Here is a 13101-nt window from a genome sequence, read left to right on the forward strand (position 1 = left end):
TTTACCCCTATGTAATTATCATGTATTTTTTTAATTTTAGCATATGTTTCACTGAAAGACAAATCCTTTTTTAATAACAAATTCACCCCGATTTAACTTTTGTCAAATTTAAAAAATTGCCCCCAAACTCCAAGGATCTGAAAGCAAGCATTATGGAATTAAAGCCAGCATAATCTGTGTAATATTAGTTTATACTTATATGTAGCTTTAATTTTCGACTGTACATTTTTAAATCTCAAGATACATAAAACTCCACACAATGAAATGATAGATCAGCTGGTTTCCGAAGGTGGTTGGTAAATATGATCAAACATATGTGAAACAATGAAACTTTAACTAAAACTAATTCTGGAATGCTTTTAACTTACTCAAGTGTGTTAAAAGCATTCCGGAGCAATTATTTCATTTACCTCCATGATCAACAACGTCGTCAATTGGAAGGTTTTTCTCATGTGCTAAAGTTCCAAGTACTGCAAATATGACACATCCAGCTAAAATATTCGTAAAGGTATCTAAAACACTTATAATTATAGCATCCCTGAAAAAATGAATTAAACTATTAAAACTGAATAACAATAATCAAAATCAATATAAGCATTAGATTTTTTAACAGCTTTCAAATTTGTTACTTTCTAAACCGATTTGTATATTTAAATACGCATAATTAACTAAGATTTCAGTATTTTATTTTTTAAAGAGTATTTTAATACATTTCGAGATTTTTTGTCATTGCCTCTAAGATAAATAAGGTAGGAAAAATTTCTTACAAGTTTGTTTTATAAAAACACGCAAATCAGATTCATTTAAAAATAAGCCATTTGTGAAATAATGAGTTTTGTGTGTAGACTGTATATGTTAAGAATGACAATAAGAAAGCTTAGATTATTTTTATTAATTAATTTATTACTTTAAAGAAGCAGAAAAGACGACTTATATCAGCATTAACTTCAATTGTTAATTTATTACTGATACATCTTTTAGTTCTAAATTACCTAGAAATTATTTAGACCAAGTAGACATTATAGTTTTATATATATTTAGCTGAGAAATAAAATCAAAACTCACCAATAATTTAAAAAAAATACTAACTTGTAGACGTTATTTGAGAATTTGTTGTAACTAGCTATCATGACGATGTTACCATAACCGATCGCAAGAGAAAAAAAGGACTGTTCGCACGCTCTGTACCATACCTAGATAAAAACATAAAAAAGTAATAAAACAACTAGTTAATAACAGCTCAATTTAATCAATATAGTCTTCATTTAAATCAAGCATACATATTTATTGCAAAATAAAACTAAAATTCATCGCAGAAAAAATTCATTGCTGATTAAAATCAGTGAAGCAAATTTTACAATTTAAAAAGTTTAAAATAAATTTAACTACTTTTTATGTAAAAAGATAGAGATTGGTTGTAGCTTAAGTTTCAACTTAATACAAATTTTATTTTTACAAAATGTAAAAATTCCAATAAACTATAAACAATAAAAAAAATTCCGTATGAAATTATGATAAAAAACTTGCATCTTGAGTGCCGGTACTTTTTATCATAAAATCCATATTTACTATAAAATATTATGATACAAAAAATATGATAAACTGTAGTTACTACAGTAATATTCATTGAATCACTGTAATGAAATAAAAATTACTGAAAAATTACGGTATAAAATCCTATGATAAGAATGGGTTTTACGCATGCTGCACTCAGAGTACCAATAGTTTTTACAGTAATTTGATCAGGAATTTTTTACAGGGAAATACCAATAATTGAAGAAGCATAAATATTTTAACATTTTGATGTAAATATAATTTGTTTTAAAATATCTAAACTTATATTTTTGGTTGCATATTTATTGCATCAAAACTTTACACAATTTTTGAAAATTTTTTTACAGATAGATAGGACTGTAAAAAATCATAAAAAAATGAACCATTTATATCTCAGAATCATAAAAAAATGAACCATTTATATCTTAGTTTCTGACGTTTATTATCCCGTGAATCCAAGTTTTCACAGATATGAGCTTTGTATGCTTTACATTTATTTTGAGTTAAACATTATTTTTATTCATGCCTGACGCCATGCAAAGGGTATATTTTGCTTTTCTTATAAAAAAAATACACGTAATAAAATATATTTTAATAGTTTTCGTGTAACACTTCGAAGCGAGAAAAGAAAAATCGTTAAACTTTAAATCAAGGAAAATGTAAGTCTAACCTCTATTTCTAAAAGTTTCTCTAACTCAGGTTCAAAAAAGAACTTTATGCCTTCCCATGATCCTTTGTTTTGTAGAGCTACAATCAGCAAAGCTGTTAATACTATGTATGGAAACACAGCCGTAAAATAAGCCATCTGAAAGAATAAAAAAATGATATCAATAATCATAATGGTACTTTGTCAATGAGAACTAATTAGCCATTTAAATATTTGGCAAAACAGAAAAGTAAAAAAAATCATTAATTTGAATTAAAAATTTTAATACAGATTGAAGAGAGGGTGATTATCATTAGATTTTTAATATCTGTTTTCATAACATTATATAATAATTAGGTTTTATCTTTATACTGAAATAAAAGGTTAACCGTTACCTCAATTAAGATAAGGAAAGAAAACTGAAATTATTTACATCCGCTTCCTTTGTGAGCTTATATAAAAAATTTACAGTTTTATTTATTGGGAAAAGGATTAAAACGGAAGAAATATAATTACAAGTTTAAAAACTAAATGGAATTTTAAAAATTAAGAGATATGTAATGCCTATAAAGGTAAGACAATACTCGATAAGCTTTAGGCCTGAAATCCGTGCGACATCGACAACAAGATTTACTAAGTTGCCGTGTGTTGCTGTCTTAGTAAAGCAAATTAGACTCCGAAAATAGCGAATATAGCGGCTAAAATACCGGCTTCAAGATCTCATACTCATAATCACAATGGTTACAGTGATTCTTTGAGCGACAGGTTCAGAAGCCATTAGACATGAAACCCGATCAGATCATCGAAATTTCGCAGTCATGATACTCATCATGATAGTGGATATATCGTGATACAATGTAAGTAGCCTGTCTTGATTCATACTTTTACATGGAGAGAGTCAAGGACCCACTACCTAACCTCCAATGTCCAAGAAACAAAGCACCATATAACAGCAACAGATTCATGGTCAGGACACCAGGCATCATCTACATATCTTTGAAAGAGGTGATATGATTGGATTGAGGTTTAGGGGATACCTTGAAAGTCAATATTCATCTTTTTAGGTGTACAGATAACCTTGATTTTATTTTAACTGATGATAACTCGGGTCACGTACTGCTCGTTTTGATAGAAATTCTCTGGAATGGGGAGATATTTGTCATACATAATGGCCAGCTGATATTTTAGACCTCAGTCCTATCGAACATGTTTGTAATTCTCCAAGCATGACAAATAAGGAAGGCAAAAACTGGCATCCCCGTCAAACATCCATACAAGGTAAGAATAGCATCAATATGAATGGCATTAGGATACCTATATTGTCTAATTTACTGCCTAGAAACACAGCTAAAGAACTGTTTTTTATTCTAAACTAACTAGAGGGGAACCAAACCCTTTACTTATCAATTTTTTTTAATTCGATTCTTTACCCCTATGTCATTCTTTCCAACTCCAATGGGTGTTATGCACAAGCATGTGTGTGTATTATAACTATTGAATAGCAATTTATTTATTCTTTTTGCATTATATAATCCTATTTTTATGGCAAATTTCATTTCTGTTGGTTCACACATTTTGCAGTTATCAACGAAATATGAAAATTCTCTAAGTTTTAAAAACCAGAGTATATATTAAGAGTGATTATTGAGAAACCAGTATGTATTTTTTCGAATTATGTCAACCAAAATTTTAGTGAGAAAAATAGTTTTTTAAACAATAAATGGAGTATTTTCTTTCATTTAAGTTTAATTGTTTTTCGTAAACTTGCATATCAAAGTAATGTTACTATAGTTAAATATAGCTTTACCTTCCCCAGAGATTCAGTACCCTGTACAATTGTAATATAAACCAAAATCCACGTGACAAGGAGTGATATTACTAGCTTCCAGCTTATATGGGTTACTGTATCGGGATTGTCATAATCCAATTCTAATACTTCATTCCTGAAAAAAATCAATGAGGCCATTAAATTTCATATTTAACAACATAAAATGAAGTAGTATGAGGTAAATGAGATAAAACATCTTCCATTTTAACTCACAAAATTGTGAAATGAAGTTTAAACAGTTAGAAAATAGATATTAGGAAAATTACAATTGAGTATTAAAATATTTCTTTTATATTATGCGTATTTATATCCTTTTTCATTTAGTCTCAATTAATGAGAAAAATTTATTCTGTTATTTAGGATTCAAACTTTTAATTTTTTAAACAACACAAAAATTTAAATAAAATGGAAGGAATAAATAATTAGTTTATTTATAAAGGTTTAATTGAACTGCAATATATTAAACAAAATATATTGTAAAACTGTAGATAAGCTTAAAATATATTTGATATTGACGTTATTAACAGAGTTCTATAATAACAGTAAACTACCAGAATATGGTAAAAAATTACCGGTTCTATAGAAATACCAAAAACTTAGTAATTTTTTCCAAAGATCTTTAGTTATGATTTTAGTTAAATTAACAATAAAATATGATTATATAATGTGTAATAATATAGTAAATGTGGTAAAATTTGTTAATTTTAGCATGATACCTTCAGAGTAATGCATAAAAACCATTTATTCCGTTAAAATCACTTTTCAGTTTGGTATTTTTTATTAAATGTGTAATAATAAGAACTATAAAATCTTGAAAACAAAAATTTCTGGTAAACTGTTAGTTTATGAACGTCAAAATTATTAAACGAAGGATTTAATATCTTATATTCTGATTTTTGATTGCTAGAATTTTTTTTCTACTAGAAATACCATCACTTACAGTATAGTAGTTTTACCAGAATTTATTTCTCCGTGTCCGCAATGAAGTATCGACTATTGTTTTCTGGAATCTTAAGAGCATCTTAATATGAATTTTAAAAAACAATGCGCCAATTATATTTTCAGTATGTAATTTTATCACTGCAAAAAAATTAAAATAAAATGTCAAGAATGCTTACTTCCAAAAATATTCAGCGGTAGTCATGTTTACTATATCCTGAAAAATAAAATATCATGCTATTAAAAAATCAACTTATTAACATGCAACGTTGGAAAAGATAAAACAAAAAAATTTTTATTACCGTTCTGTTTGGGTAATGGCAGTCAGTCCAAGGTAGGCAAGCCGAGCATGAAGAATATATGTAGAAAATACTTAATGCCATCAGATAATTATAAAATATAACAATAAATGCTACGGAAATCACTTGAGCATATCCAATGCCTAAAACAATATTTAAATGTTAATTGGCTATAACGCAATACACACCAAAAATGTTTAGAAAATGCATTAAATATGTAAAACTTTCCGTTGATATTTCTGATCGACTAAGGTACCTGACTATTGCAAAAACATGATTTTGGAAGAAATTTTTTAAGTTGAATTTATTATAAATTTTGTATTCCTGTAGTCGAAACCTTCCAAAAAATACTTTAGTACTCTAATTATTTACAAAGTTATAATAGTTTTTGAACAAGCAGGTGTTAACAGTGGATATACTAGTGATTTTAAGTCTTTGCGTTTTTTCTCAAAATCAGGTTTTTCACGCTTTACATCACCTTAAACACGATATCTCATAATGTTTTCAAAATAATTGTCTACAATTTCTCATCTGTGTTTATGAATACACCATACATGTATTGAAATAGAATTTCATTTTTTATGCGTATTTTTCTTGCAAAGGCGTGTGCAGAAATTTTTAAAAAATTTACTTTTTTAACTATATTGATCCGTAACGCAGTAGTATATGCACTTGCTTTTAAGACAATAGGTCAAAACATAGGCCTTCTAAACAAAATCTTCAAAGTATTTTTTGTTTTGGGTGATAGAATTGTTTGCAATGCTTGACGCACATGCAAAAAATACTTTGTATTTTCCTAAAAATGGCCATTTAAAAAACATTTTTACACATAATAAAACATATAAACTAGTTTTTTATAGTTTTATATTGACATTAAAAAAAAGTTGTTGAAACTAGTAGGATACTTCAATCAACAACCGTATACTCGCCTTTGAAAGCAGGAACAATTCTCCAAAGTTTTATTGGTCCTTGACTAGAAAATTGCCCAAGAATTAGTTCTAAATAGTATAATGGGCGGCCAATAATAACGAGTAAAAGTAAATATGGTATTAGAAATGCACCTGTAAAAAGAGAAAAAAAATAATGTATACATCTCTCTTTTTTTCCCAAATATTTTATTTAATTTTTTTTAAAATTACTTTATATAATTTTCTTCTTTTCTTTTTTCATTATTCATTAATTTTTNTTTTTTTTTTTTTTTTTTTTTTTTTTTTTTTTTTTTTTTTTTTTTTTGCGAAGACGCGTGCAGAAATTTTTAAAAAATTTACTTTTTTAACTATATTGATCCGCAACGCAGTAATATATGCACTTGCTTTTAAGACAATAGGTCAAAACATAGGCCTTCTAAACAAAATCCTCAAACGATTTTTTGTTTTGGGTGATAGAATTATTTACAATATTTGACGTATATGCAAAAAATACTTTATATTTTCCTAAAAATGGCCATTTAAAAAAAGTTTTTACACATAATAAAACATATAAACTAGTTAGTTTTTTTAATTTTATATTAACATTAAAAAAAAGTTGTCGAAATTAGTCAGATACTTTAATCAACAATCGTATACTCGCCTTTGAAAGCAGGAACAATTCTCCAGAGTTTTATTGGTCCTTGACTGGAAAATTGCCCAAGAATTAGTTCTAAATAGTATAATGGGCGGCCAATAATAACGAGTAAAAGTAAATATGGTATTAGAAATGCACCTGTAAAAAGAGAAAAAAAATAATGTATACATCTCTCTTTTTTTCCCAAATATTTTATTTAATTTTTTTTAAAATTACTTTATATAATTTTCTTCTTTTCTTTTTTCATTATTCATTATTTTATTTATATATATATATATATATATATACACTCTATAACAAAAAAATCGACGCAACAAGAAGGAGTTGTCCGATTGAAACGAAAATTGGTGGATAGGAAGACAATGTACAGAATAATAAATGATTAAAATTTCAGAACAATTGAATAATTTATTGCAGAGTTACAGTAAGAAGTTCAATAAGGTGTTGACCCGCCTCTAGCCTGGATACAAGCTGCCACACGGCGTGGCATAGACCGATAAAGCTCTCGGATGGTCTCTTGCGGTATTCCATTAAATTACTTCATTGCAAAGACATTTCGTTTAAAAATCAGGCACAGTATTATTAAAATATTCGTCTTAGTTATTTAAAAAAAATGGTACTTTTTTATATTTTTTGCATGTTAGTTACAGTTCGGTACTTAAAAATGTATTTGGTTGACCTCAACGCCCAAGATCAGGGTGACTATACGCCAATTCTTTTTACAGTGTACGCGCATGTTTGATTAGCAAACTAATTTTATTTTAAGAATTAGTGTGTTCATGCATTCTAAATTAAAAAGATTTACTTTATATTGTGTCGTAAAGATAACTTTGTAGATATTTTAATATTTTATCTTATTGTATTATAAATTTTAATGTTACTAAATACCAAAAATTGCAGCTGCTTCCTTACAACGAGTAATGCAAAAAAGTTCTCTTCTACTGTAATGAAGCACCAAGAGCCAGAAAATAACTACACTGTAAAAATATTCAGATCCAATTACGGTAAAAAGTACCGGCATTCAGGGTGCTGGTACTTTTTACTATAAGAACCATTTTTACCGAGACATGTTACGGAACAAAAAAATCTGATATGCCGTTATTATTACAGTAATAATTGCAGTAAAATCACTGAAACACTGTAATTAAATAAATTTAACTGTAAAAAGCATGACATAATATTTTACGGTAAAAATGAATTTTATGAGAAAATTGATTTCACGGATGATGTGCCCAAAATGCCGATAGTTTATACCGTAATTTGCCCGGTATTTTTTACAGCATATGGCGTTTGGTGTAAATTAGTTGCTCTCATTTTTGGAGGTAAGATACACAAAGAAATTTTACAGTACAGGAATATTAATAAAAAAAAAGAATGTATGAACAATCTCACCTCCTCCATTTTTGTAAGCAACATTAGGAAATCTCCATACATTCCCCAATCCAACTGACATAGATATGCATAGAAGAAGACTGTGAATACTTTTTCCCCATTTACCTCTGTCTGGTACATCTTTGTTCTTTGCATCATTGTTTTCCTTCTAAATCGATATGTAATATTAGAAAAGCTTATTTTTATTCCAAATAAAATTATAATGAAACCTTAAATAAGAGGATAAAACAATTGATGAATTCTTTACGAAAAGAATACTACGATTGAGCAATGATTTATTGTTCTAATCAGGAACGTAAGAAAATTTGAAATAATAGCACATAATAAATACATCCTAAGAACAAACAAATGATGATTTTTACTACTTTGTACGAGGCGCATCCAGAAACGTTTTTTCTTTTAATGGCGGGCACTTGGAACTATTGTCCATTGGCCACAGAAAGTGCCAGAACTGCTAACTCTCTTTTCATTACCCAGTGGGCGCCACGGCGGTGGACCAGCGTCGCCCACGTCACACTACCACAACCCGTTTATAGGGCGGGTCACATTCACACACAAAGGAGAAAGGACATAGAACACAGATAGAGAGAAAGAAACATTCAAGCCTTGCCCGGGATTCGAACCCAGAACCTTTCTGATGCAAGGACAGGCCGGTCGGCTCTTCCAGAAAGTAAGTTTCCATATTTAAAATAAAAAAGGAATTCACACTTTCAGGAACATATTTATTGGCAACAATTTCCTCAATGTTTCAGCTATTTTTCAACATAGTCACCACTAGAATTGAGACACTTAACGTATCGTGGAATCAACTTTTGCATGTCTCTGTCGTAGAACTCTGCCGTCTGTGAATGGAACCAGCGTGAAACAGACGTCTTCAGCTCCTCGTCGTTGCCAAAACACTCACCGGAGGACAGGAATTTCAGGAGGTGCAAGAAGACGTAAAAATCACTGGGAGCAAGATCAGGACTGTAGGGTGGATGCCCCACAAGCTCATCATTGATGAGGGACGGTCGCCCACTGCGCTCTTCATCATAGAGACTTTGACGACGTTTGGAAAACTGCCTACACCAGCGACGCACCATCTGCTTACTCATGATGTACGGCCCATAGACCTGATAGAGCTGACTATGAATTTCAGTTGGCGCCATGCTTCGTGCATTCAAGAACTTTATCACCAACCGAACCTCTCAGGAGGCGGGAGAAGGAAAAAGAGCTTCCATTTCGGACCACTGCTACCACGCTACTGGCTCTAGGCGGGACCTCTCCGGCTGGCATATGATTGATACATCATAGATCTGTTACGCATGCCAATTGACGCGACTAATTACGTTTACTTTAAAGGGGAAAATATCGGGAAGCTTACTTTCTGGATGCGCCTCGTATAACGATCGACGATTTTTTTAAAAACTTTTTTCTATAGAGAAGTAAAATAAGATTTTAAAATTATACACTGTAAAAATTGTGATGTAATATCTCTCTGAATATAATGTTGGACAATCCAAAAAAATTACGTGAAGGAACACTTTATTCCAGGGTTATCGCAAAATTGAGTGTTCATATAAGATTTAAAAAGTGTAATTTTGATTTAAACAGCTATAATAGAATAAACATACACCAACTTCTACTTCATTCAAGCAAAACAGAAGTCAATTTCCCTTCTAAAAACCCCGATTGTTGGCGTGCTTTTTCTTATCGCCAAAATTTAAGTTTGCAATCGAGAGTTAGTCGTTGTTTTAGAATTATTGTGATTTAATTGGATGATTTGTTGCTCGCTATTAAAATAGATCGATAATTATATTTCATTTTTTAAATCTCTGTATTAAGGGATTTTATTATGCATAGTTTCTACCAGAATCCATTCTGTTAAGCCTTATTCGAGTTCATCATTAATGTTCTCTCTGTGCTACACGTAAGTTGATTGACAAATGCATTTTTTTTTCATGAATGAATCGATACGTGATTCTAAACTAATGATTCTTATTTTATATTGTATCGTAAAAATGCATTTACTGACTCTTATTTGTATCTTATCAAATAATTATAAATTTTGGTGCCACTGAGTACAAAAAAATGGTGGCTTCTACTTTACCCCAAGTGGTGCAATAGTATATTCTTGGTGCAGTGTAACACTTTATGGAATACAACTTTGGTGCAAAGTAGTTGCCATCATTTATGGTGTTAAGGTGGATCATAATTTTTTACAGTATAGCATGAAATACGTAAAAATACCATCTTAAGAAATATTACAAACGAACATCGATTTTAACCTACAACAATATTTTAAATGAAGTCAATTTTTTGTAAATCTTGCAGATGTTGTATGTCTTTTAACTATTACTGACATGTTTCCGTGATAGCAATCTTTTTTTGGAGTGAAAAATAAAGAACTAAACAGTATATGCGTATATAAAACAGTATATAAAAATCTTCGAATAAATTTTGATGATGCTGTACTTCTAAAGGGATAAAGTTTTAGAGTTTCTAGTGAAATATTCATTGCATGTAAAATAGAAAATAACGCAATGAAAATTACTGTGATCTGACCCTTTTGAAAGTTTAGTTTATAATATAGGAAACAGTTTTTCGTTTTTAACAGTTTTCATTTATGTAAATTACTTTTTTTTGTGTTTATCTTATTACAAAAACAGATAGCTTATACTTCTTCATAAATTTTACAGTACTGGAAATAGTTTTTAGTTTTCAATAACTTTCATTTGAGTAAATTGTCATCTCTTTTTTTTTGTATATCTTATTACAAAGATAACTTATTCTTCTTAATACATTTTATTCAATCAATACTATATCTAAGCTTGTGCATTATAAAACAAAACTGATATTTAATTTAAAACTGAATATAAAGTAGAATAATAGTCGAAAAAAAAAATTTTTTTTGTGAACTTCTTACTTTTATGGACATCTTTGCAGAACTACACCATAAAAAATGTCGGATCAAATCGCAATATAAATTACCGGCATTCTAGGTGCATGTTATTTTACCAATAAATTTCACTGTAAAATCCATTTTTTTACCTTAAAATTCAGTTTTACTGTTAAATAGTACATCGTAATTTTTACTGTAATATCTATTTGAGTGATTCAGTGATTTTACGTTAATTATTACTGTGAAAATTGCGGTAAAATACCTGAATCACTCTAATTAAGTAGATATTACAGTAAAAATTGAGGTGCATCATATTTTTTCGTCCGTAACATGTTCCGGTTAAAATGGATTTTCACGGTAAAAAGTACCAGTACCCTGAGTGCAAGTACTTTTTACCTTAATTTGATTCGGAATCTTTTACAGCTTAAAACGATCTTTTTTATTTGTTAAATTTTGGTTTTTATAATTTTTTCCTTAAAAACAATATTAAATTTAACATGTTTTTATAGCACATTTCGTAAAATTTGTTACCAAGCAACATTTCAACGATATAAAAAATATATATTAAAAATCAATGAACATTTTTTGAGTGATTTTTTTTTAATNATTACAAAGATAACTTATTCTTCTTAATACATTTTATTCAATCAATACTATATCTAAGCTTGTGCATTATAAAACAAAACTGATATTTAATTTAAAGCTAATATAAATTAGAATAATTGTCAAAAAAAGATTTTTTTTTGTGAATTTCTTACTTTTATGGACATCTTTGTAGAACTACACTGCAAAAAATGCCGGATCAAATTGCTATATAAATTAACAGCATTCTAGGTGCATGTTATTTTACCAATAAATTTCACTGCAAAATCCATTTTTTAACCTTAAAATCCAGTTTTACCGTTAAATAGTACATCGTATTTTTTACAGTAATATCTATTTAATTTGAGTGATTCAGTGATTTTACATTAATTATTACTGTAAAAATTGCTGTAAAATACCTGAATCACTCTAATTAAATAGATATTACAGTAAAAATTGGGGTACATCATATTTTTTGGTCCGTAACATGCTCCGATTAAAATAGATTTTACGGGAAAAAGTACCAGTACCCTGAGTGCAAGTACTTTTTACCTTAATTCGATTAGGAATCTTTTACAGCTTAAAGCAATCTTTTTTATTTAAATTTCGGTTTTTATAATTTTTTCCTTAAAAACAATATTAAATTTAGTACGTTTTTATAGCACATTTCATAAAATTTGTTACCAAGCAACATTTCAACGATATAAAAATATATATTAAAAATCAATGAACATTTTTTAAGTGATTTTTTTAATCACATCTGTAGGAAAGCAATATCGGTGTTCAAACATTGAAGGTTTATCCCGTATCCAGTTTAAATCACTCAAGTAGATTGCCTGGTATAGATTTTTCAGAAAACTGCAAAGTGTTTTGATCCAAGTTGTGTTGTAAAATAAACTTTTTGAAGCACACGCAAGTTTTCGCTATTCTTAGAAGGTTATTTCATTAGCCTCGTCATGAAATGCGTGCTATTTTTAGCACAAGCTATTTTTTATCGGTTATTTTAATGCTAAAAAAAAGAGAAGATATTTTTCTTTTATAAATTGAAACTATTGAGTCGAAAGTTTTGGCATGAAACTTATTTGTTTAATATTAAGGTAACATTCAAACTTCTAATACTATTATGGCTAATTGTGACAACTTTCTAATACATTTTATTTCGTTATAATTATCTCGAGTTATATGTGAATACGTTTTAGATTTAGAAGGTTAATCCAGTCTTTAAAAGTGTTTGCGATTCTTAAATGTTCTTTATATAAATTTCATTGTACTGTTCTATTAAAATTCTTTACATGGCCAGTAAATTGATTTTTGTATCATGCTAATAAATTTATCTACATTATTTGACAATTGGTAAAGAAGAGTTACATAATCCATTTATTTCCAAACAGTTAATAAATTCAAACAGTTATTTTTC

General features: G+C 28.8%; 1 protein-coding gene across 1 annotated transcript in view; it reads right to left on the minus strand.

Annotated features, from left to right (window-relative positions):
* LOC107446298 (sodium-dependent nutrient amino acid transporter 1) overlaps window positions 1-13101 on the minus strand; it is a 35703-nt gene that overhangs the window by 10880 nt on the left and 11722 nt on the right. The window contains exons 3-10 of the mRNA XM_043041226.2: window positions 8222-8369; window positions 6836-6967; window positions 5270-5409; window positions 5147-5184; window positions 4008-4143; window positions 2225-2359; window positions 1090-1193; window positions 411-538 (exon numbers count right to left, since the gene is read on the minus strand). Of these exons, the coding sequence (XP_042897160.1) occupies window positions 411-538; window positions 1090-1193; window positions 2225-2359; window positions 4008-4143; window positions 5147-5184; window positions 5270-5409; window positions 6836-6967; window positions 8222-8369 (961 nt within the window). The remainder of the gene's footprint in view (window positions 1-410; window positions 539-1089; window positions 1194-2224; window positions 2360-4007; window positions 4144-5146; window positions 5185-5269; window positions 5410-6835; window positions 6968-8221; window positions 8370-13101) is intronic.

The sequence above is a fragment of the Parasteatoda tepidariorum genome, chromosome 2, assembly GCF_043381705.1.
Source record: "Parasteatoda tepidariorum isolate YZ-2023 chromosome 2, CAS_Ptep_4.0, whole genome shotgun sequence".
Lineage (NCBI taxonomy): Eukaryota > Metazoa > Arthropoda > Arachnida > Araneae > Theridiidae > Parasteatoda > Parasteatoda tepidariorum.